The 9,095-nt window shown below is 39.3% G+C and overlaps 1 protein-coding gene across 1 annotated transcript in view; it reads right to left on the bottom strand.

Moving 5' to 3' along the window:
• The window catches only part of NLK (nemo like kinase), a 167,823-nt gene that overhangs the window by 13,480 nt on the left and 145,248 nt on the right, over positions 1-9,095 (bottom strand). Inside the window, exon 7 of the mRNA XM_081805422.1 lies at positions 8,324-8,425. Coding sequence (XP_081661548.1) covers positions 8,324-8,425 — 102 coding nt within the window. The remainder of the gene's footprint in view (positions 1-8,323; positions 8,426-9,095) is intronic.

Below are 9,095 nucleotides of genomic sequence, written 5' to 3'. Positions count from 1 at the left end.
ACCCAGGCGCCCCAATAAATAAAATCTTTAAAAAAAAAAAAAGATTCTGATTCTTGGTTTGACTGCAAATAGCTGGTCTTTTTCAATGGCTTATGAAGGCTGGCAGCCAAATTCCAGCCAATTCTTACTGACCAAAATATCTCACCGTAAGCAATTCTTTCCTTTCCACTTTTTTAAAAATAATTTTTAAGATTTTATTTTTTAGTAATCTCTACACCATGATGGGGCTCAAGCCCACAAACGGGAAGTCAAGAGTCGCATGCTCCACTGACTGAGCCAGCCAGGAAACCCTCTTTTCTACTTTCTAAGTGAATCCAGCCTTAATCCTATTTTTGTGGTGGAGGTGTGTTATAGCTTAGGGACAAGAACATTGGGATGAGTACTGAACAGGGGTTCCAATTCTAACTTTGCCATCACTAGAGTCAGGTAAATCACTAGAACCTCAGCTTTCTCATCTATTAGACTGTACTGGCACAGACCAGCCTACCGACCCAAAGCACTGCTCATCATCGACCATCCACCAAATGCCAGGGTCTGGGCTAGGTGTTGGAGCAACAAAGATGAATATCGGGTCTTGGATGGGCAAGGAAAACATATGAACAAACAGTTCTAGAGGATGGAGAATAGAGGATGAATTAGAAGGCAAAATTTGTTAAGACATGAGGACAACTGGATACGTGAGGAGCTTGTGAAATTCAAATGAGTGGATGTTAAGGCAACGTGAAATTTTACACCCTCTCCCATCTTATCTTTCTTTATAGAATTACACCCTAACAAACACACTAATAATAAAGCTAAGTTTCACCACAGCCTGGAACTGCCAGTCATCTTATATTTTCTCCTTTTCTGCGTTTCTGTGTTGCATTTTAAGAAGGGGCACAGGGGTGCCTGGGTGGCTCAGTCGGTTAAGCGTCTGCCTTCAGCTCAGGTCATGATCCCAGGGTCCTGGGATCGAGCCCCACATCGGGCTCCCTGCTCCGTGGGAAGCCTGCTTCTCCCTCTCCACTCCCCCTGCTTGTGTTCCCTCTCTCACTGTGTCTCTGTCAAATAAATAAATTAAAAAATCTTAAAAAAAAAAAAAAAAAAGAAGGGGCACAGAGAAAAAGAAGTCAGTTCAGTTATGCCAACACTTCTCCAGAAAGATAACCACTAATAATTTAGTTCCTAGCACTGGCTCCACAGGAAAGATACAATACTAGAGATGCCAAATGTCTAATTCCATTTTCTTCCCCTCTAATTCACCAGCCATTTTGGTTGAAACCAGTTAGGCACAAAGTATCAGAACTAAATAAGAAGTTTATATTTCTCATCAAGTGCAACCGAACCAATCTGAATAAAAGAAAAAACAGAATGCTTAGAAATATGCCCTAAATATTTCATTTGGAAAAAGTTTTTGTCAATTCCCCCAACATTCACACCCATTACTTTTTCCCCTTTAAGACACATCGGTCCATTTTCTGTTTATTCTGCAAGTTTATAAGCCACTTAGCAATGTAGAAGTGAGTGGGTGCCAGTGCTGAATCACAAGGACAGGAAGGGTTATAAAGAGTACTCCATTAATGACTATGATTAACTGCCAGAGAAATGAAGCAAGGATGAGCTTCTGGGCCTGGGTGAGGGGCCCTAAATGATATGTCACAATCATCATAAGCCAAGTGCAGAGTGCTGGTCACCACAATAGAGTTGGCTAGGCTGGCCTGGCTGTGTGAGTCCTGTCCTGTAAGTTTTCAGCTAGCGGCAAAAAAGCTGTGATCATCAGTCAGCAATGCTAATTAAGTATGCACAGTGTGCAGTGCACTATATAGTGAGCGCTCTGGGGTTATATACAAGAAATCCCGACCTGAAGAACAGTTTGAATTGAATGAACTCTCTAACATAATCTATTAAATGTAAGATATGGTTCCTGCCAGGAGACAGAACTATTTTCACTTTAGCAAAAATATTACATGTATTTCTGTTGCAATTAGTTGGAACAATCTGAGGAAAAAGGAAAATCTAAACCTTATATGAACAGAAGGACTAAGGGCCGATAATAGACTTTTCAATCCTACCAATAGGTCAGTGCCTCAGTAAGTATCTACTTTGTTTTCCTTTTTTAAATTTTTAATCTTTTTTTAAAGATTATTTATTTATTTATTTGACAGAGAGAGACACAGCAAGAGAGGGAACAAAAGCAGGGGGAGTGGGAGAAGGAGAAGCAGACTCCCTGAGCAGGGAGCCCGATGCAGGGCTCGATCCCAGGACCCTGGGATCATGACCTGAGCTGAAGGCAGATGTGTAACGACTGAGCCACCCGGCGCCCCTGTTTTCCTTTTTTTTAAAAGATTTTATTTATTTATTTTAGAGAGATGGAGCAAGCGGGGGGGCGGGGGAGGGAGAGAGAGAATCTCAAGCAGACTCTGTGCTGAGTGCAGAGTCCAATGTGGGGCTTGATTCCATGATCCTGAGATCATGACCTGAGCTGAAATCACGAGTTGGCAGCTTAACTGACTGAGCCATCCAGGTGCCCCAACAAGTATCTACTTTAAAAGGTACTTGGGCCATGGCAGCTAAGATTGCATTCATCCAAGATTTTGAGTTGTAGGAAAGAAACAATAAATAAAAAATACCAAACGGTGTTTTTGTCTGCCCAGCATTCCTTGACCTTTGGGGAACCACTCCCTCTTCACTGAAAAATCAAGTGGCTGAGCTTGATTTCAATCTCTCAACTCCAAGGATGGGCACCTGACCCAGGCCTGGCCAACTGAACGAAGTATTGCCCTGAACACGTTGACTGGCTCTGGGAAAGACACATGTTCTAAAACGGGGGACAGCCAATGGACTGGCTAATCCAACACATACCCCCCCAATCCTCTTCTCCTTTACCTACCTTTATTATAAAAGACAGAAAACACTCATTTTTTTTTTAGCTTGTCTTACATCTGGGAGGTTACATGTTACACAGTTCTAGACAATGACATATAAGCAGAAATATGCTAGGCAGGCTTCTGGGAAAATATCCTTTCCTGATAAAAGAGACAGATACTACTAGTGTTCCCTCTTTCCTCCATTTCCTTGCTTTGAATGTGAATATGATTTCAAGCTACAGCCATTTTATGGCCAGGAGGAGATAAGCAAGAGGGTATGAAATCAATATTCTACAGATGGCAGAGCAGAAAGAAAGAAAAAAAACTAGGTCCTTGATGAGTTGCTATACCAGCTCCAGGCTGCTTACCTCTGGACTTCTTGATATGAGAAAAAAATGAACCCCTATTTCTTTAAACCACTGTAAGCAAGATTTTCTATTGCTCATAACCAAACATATTCATAACTGAATCAGAGACCTTCCAAATACTTTTTCTATCTATTTGGGAAAGCTCTTTCCTGAAGGATTGATATGCTAGTAGAACGTAGGCCTGGACTGCTGGTTCCATTTTTACAAACACACAGGGAAAAAGAAAGCCTGTCTGAAAATGAAGCCAACACACAGGAAAACAAAACAGAGAAGAGTCAGATTCCTGGCTCGGAACATCACTTGACTACTTGAATCCAGCAAAGCCTGAGTCAGTTGTAGCCCAACAACTTCATATAGAAAATTCTTTGAGCCAGTAAGAACCCTTTTTTGCTTAAGCCAGTTTTAATTGAGTTTCATCCAAAAAGAGTCCTGATTGATACACTATATGGGAATATGTATATTAATCAACCACACAAGAAAATTAATTTGAGACAGTAATCTGCGACTCTAAGAAAATAGCAATTAGATTTTCCTTTTGTATATGTATGGTTATATTTTTTAAGAAGTCCCAACAAACGATAGTATGTATTTCTATATGTACAAATATATATAAATAAATGCATAGAAAAATGTCTGGGAAGATATTCTCAAATTAATCCAGAGGTGACTGGGACAGTGTGTGGGGGGGTAGCTACGGATGACTAACTGTAAAATTTTTATTTTACATGTACTCACATATTACTTGCATATGTACAAATGAAATTAATAAAAAAATCTGCTGTGGAGGTGTATGTGTAAGGCAGTGCATACTGGCTAAGAACATAAGTTTTAGAAGTAGAGAAACCTACTTTTAAGATCTGGCTTATGACCTTAAGCTTATTATTGTCAAATAATAATCCTTCATCTCCTGTTTGTAAAAAGGAGCAAATGGTACATTATAGTGCTGTGAGAATTTAATGAACTAATGTACAAGAAATGGTTGGGACAGCGACTAGTACATAGCAAACTTCTAATTATTGTTAGAAATGATTATTAGCAGTAAAGAATGGTTATTTCCATCTAACTTTGAGTAGCTACTTAAGTGGGAACTACTTGAAAAAAAGCTTAGTTTTTCTTTTTATAGTCCAAACTCAAAAACTTGTATTGAAATTTTAGAAGTATTCCTCATGAGTTCAAATATAGTTCATCTAACTCTTATATCAAGTAATTTGATCACAAGTGGTATAAAGAGTAAGTACAGTAAGGTAAAGCTTGCCCTGTGAAGACCTCCAATAGCCTAAGCAGCTTCAATGAGAATTCTGAGTCCTTTCTAAAAGTTAGAGGCTTTTTCTGTGTGCATGCATTTTTATCTCACGTAATTAGTAATGTGTTAATACAGCTCATTCTGCCTTGTTCATATATTTATCTATTTATCATAAATTTATCTATAGGTTTTTGTAAAGAACTTCTATCATGGTAATGCATAAAAAGGACTGAACCTTATCTAACGCCTTTTCTGCATCAACTGAGATAATCATGATTTTTCTCAAAGTGTCAAAATATATTAATAAATTTTCTCTAGGTGAACAGTCTTTGCATCCTTGGGACAAACTCCACTTGATCATCATGTTATATATATAAAAAAATCATCACAAGCTTTAGCTACCATTTTATTTTTTTAAAGATTTTATTTATTTATTTATTGGAGAGCAAGCGAGAGAGAAACAGCATGAGAGAGGAGAGGGTCAGAGGGAGAAGAAGCTCCCCGCTGAGCCGGGAGCCCGATGAGGGACTCGATCCCAGGACCCTGGGATCATGACCTGAGCCGAAGGCAGTCGCTTAACCAACTGAGCCACCCAGGCGCCCTAGCTACCATTTTAGAGTGATAACTTTAATTGGTAATATTTATTACATGTTTAGAATGTCAGACACTATTCTATGCTCTCCTTGCATGTACTATCTCTTTATCATCATAACAATTTAATGAGGTAGGAACCATTTTTATTCCCATTTTATAGATCGATGAACTGAGGCACACAGAGGTTAAGTAATTTACCTAAGATCACAAAGTGAGTTACCAGTTGAGGCTGGATTCATATTCAGTCTGTCTGAAAACTGTAGCATACAACTCCTGGGACGCTGTCAACATGTTGTGCACTGTGGTAAGCCTGAGGCTGCCACCACAGCCTGCACTTTTCATCACTACAGACCAAAGAAATATAAACAGAGCATATATGTGGTGTGGGACGTTGAGCTAAGAATGATGCCCTTTGTAGAATAGTCATGATGTACAGAACTACACAAGCTATAGTGTATATACTGATTTTGGGACCAAATTATTATCTTTTAAAGTTAAAAAAATATATCCAAGTGGCTACACACCAATATACTTGTGTGTGGGTATGCATGTGTCTTCTGATCTCAGCTCTAAATAGGTAAAACGTGAATGGAGATACCTTCAAGCAGCTGCTAACAGGCCAATAAGAGGCATAAAGGATATCCATCATGGGGTAAGGGAAGGAGTAGAGAGTAGGGAGGGGAAAAGTCAAGTCTGACTGATGATTTAAGTAAAGAGCTTCACGGTTCTGCTAACTTCTCTTGAGAGCAGTAGTGGTATAAAGATCAACTAGCAAATGTAGATGAAAACCTGAATTTCCATACTGGGGGAAAACTGGAACTAAGTAATATGCTAAGTTTATTTACATTCAATTACATATGGTAGGCATAACCTTACTCTATACCAATCTACCTGGGTTACTGTTCAAAGACCATGAACACCTGTCTCAGGAGACCATTTCTAGTACTGGTTAAAAGCATCTAAAGATAAGACTCTAAAGTTATGGGGCACCTGGGTGGCTCAACTGGTTAAGTATCTGCCTTCAGCTCAGGTCATGGCCCTGGGATCAACCTGTATGTGGCTCCCTGCTCAGTCGCTTCTTCCCTCTCCTTCTGCCCTTCCTCCCTGCTTGTGCTCTCTCTTTCAAATTAATAAATAAAATCTTAAAAAAAAAAAAGACGTTTTAAAAGTTTTGTGCAAAGCGTGTCTTAGCCTTTGAGGGAAAATGGTTGCCTACTTTGTTTCCACCCCACCAGTCTTCTCTTCAAAACCAAAATATTCCAGGGGCGCCTGGGTGGCTCAGTCGTTAAGTGCCTGCCTTCGGCTCAGGTCATGATCCCGGGGTCCTGGGATCGAGCCCTGCATCGGGCTCCCTGCTCAGTGGGGAGTCTGCTTCTCCCTCTCCCACTCCCCTGCTTGTGTTCCCTCTCTTGCTGTCTCTCTCTCTGTCAAATAAATAAATAAAATCTAAAAAAAAACCAAAACAAAATATTCCAATACCAAGACTAGCCAGGGCTATCCCTAACTTTTACTGTGGTGCTCTCTTAAGACCATCACTAAACTTAATGATAAACAAAATAAATTCTAAGAGGCATTACTGTTAAAAGGCCGATTCATGTAAAAATGTATAGGAAAAAATTCTGCTTAACATCTTATTTAACTAGTTAAATAAACAAAGGACTTTAAATTTTCCTTTCTTCCCTCCTTTGTTTTAGACAATAATATGATACTTAACTCTTTATTTAGTTCAAAGTTCTAGGTTTTTACAACTAACAGATTTTTAAAAATTTCTAACAGGTAAAGGACTCACTTGTCAGGAATGCTCAAAGGAGAGCATAGTTACCTTTGGTGCAGTATGTTACATTTTTGAGCTGTTCTAGAAGGCAGGCAGGAAACTCCTTAGGAAGCCTTGCTCTCTCAGCTGCAGTTTAGCAGCTCTGACACAAAGGATTAATTAGCTGGCAACAATTAGCAATAGTTAAAATTCCTCTAGAGATGGAAGGGTGGCACCAGGGTATGTGATCTTAATCACATTTCATTACTGGCTACCTTTAGCCAGGAAAGATTTACTGACCTAAGGTCAGTAAAAGAGGAAAATTATTTTGCTAGTTCCAAGGACACATTTACCATGAATTATTGATAAATTACTTTAATATTCCTGATAATGGCCAATAAATAGAACATAATAGATCTTTTGAGTTCCTTCCATTAATATAGGAGCTTCCTCTAGGTTAAGACTTACTGTGTGCTCTTCTAAGAGAGTTAGGGCTCAAATTATTTCAGTTTATAAACTAAATGCAACAGAAAGATAAAACTGGCAGGGAGTTATTTAAAATACCAGTGTCAACATCTCTATTTTTCTAGTTCAGGCTGGTTTTAGAAGAGAACACACTTTACCCATTGCCCCCTATGCCTGTGAAAATGGAGCTCTGGAGTCACACTGGAATTACAGAGAGAAACTGCAAGGGCAAGGCACAAGGCCTTGCCTAAATGTCTGGCTGGTAATTTGAGAGGAGTATCAAACTCGGTCTGTCATTTGGTCATTCAGATCAATCAGATGTAATGATCAATCAGATCATCTAAATGCCTAATTTAAAAGAAACCAAGGCAGAGCCCATGAAAATTAGTTGCCGAGTCTTCCTGATCAAGTCTTCTTTCTGTTTCAGTTTGTTGTTCCGAGGAAAACTATTTCTCTTGCTCAGTTTTCACATCAGTAAGCTGTTCTATCCACCTAAAAAATGCTGCTAAACCAACAGGTGGTTTACCTATCTTCTTGTCTTTCTCAGCAGTGACGTGTCTGGTTGCAAGCAATATTGATCAGTACAAATCTGGCAGTCTCTCTTCATACTTCTTTTCTACAAGCATTCAAGCCTGATTCTGTGTGAGTGGTAAGAGTGCAATGGAAACAGCCTCATATTCCTGGTTGGAATAAGAGAAACCAGGTATTTTGGCTCACTATTTAGAAAAGACATCTTGATATACATGGCACTGAAGTGAAAGCTCCACCCCAGTAACTTTTCCCAGACACATCAAAGACCAGAAGACAAAAAGCCAGGAGTCATTTCTTGGCAACAATGCTACAGAAGCATTTACTTTCTCCCACAGCATTGGGAACGACGATATTTTATTTGGTTTGACAAATATTTAACATTTTCTTATTTATGACTGTGAAATAAAGACTAAATAAAACATGTAAGTCATGTTTTTGTTTAAAAAGTCTCAAGTCATTATTCTGTTGGAAGAGAAGTCCTGTCCAGGTGGTTACAAACTACAGGCCCCGCCCTCCCATTTACCTGTTTATGAGGGCCCCTGAGTATGTGCGCCTTAGCGCCTTCACAAGCCGTCCTCATTGCTTCCAGCGATGGTGTGCCCAAAAGATCCGTGATCAAATCCAGCTGCAAGGAAATATGAAATACAGACAGATAGTAAGAGCTCATGGAAACAACTTTCCATTACTCTTAAATCACTGCCCTTAGAGATGAGGACCAAATGTGGGGGGAAAAACAAGCTCTTAAGGTAAGTTCCAGATTAACTGATAGGAGCCCCTACTTTCACTTTTGGACTATTAAAAAAGCCAGGAAAATGTTTTTATTAGGAACCCATATGACAGAAATAAAATACATTTTGGCAAGCAGGGCATTCTAAGGCTATAGTAACTTAGGAGTCTGCATGTACCTGCCCTGGGTCTTGATAAGACAGTATCTATGACCCTTGCAGAGGTGAACTGCTTTTTTGCTCATGGCTAATGACTCTTCTTTTCAAATAGTGAATGAATGGATTCTGATGCTTCAAATGGATTCAGGCTCATCAAGGAGCTAATCCATAAATCAGGCAGCTGTGACTCAGTAAATACTGAGAATATTCACATCTGAAATGAAAGCTAAGCTATTGATGTTTGGGCCTGTACACAACATCTCGTTCTAGTTATGCTAGAAATCTCTTACACTAGCAGAAAACGGTGGTTCTTAGAAAACTATGACACTGGTAAATTGTGCAAGACTGTTGAATCTCAGATCTGTACCTCTGAAACAAATAATGCAATATATGTTAAGAAAAAAAAAAAAA

Source organism: Leptonychotes weddellii, chromosome 15 (assembly GCF_054177405.1).
Source record: "Leptonychotes weddellii isolate Sample4059 chromosome 15, ASM5417740v2, whole genome shotgun sequence".
NCBI classification, from domain to species: domain Eukaryota; kingdom Metazoa; phylum Chordata; class Mammalia; order Carnivora; family Phocidae; genus Leptonychotes; species Leptonychotes weddellii.
Note: the sequence above shows the minus strand (reverse complement) of the source record. Positions and strands in the feature narration are given on the sequence as shown.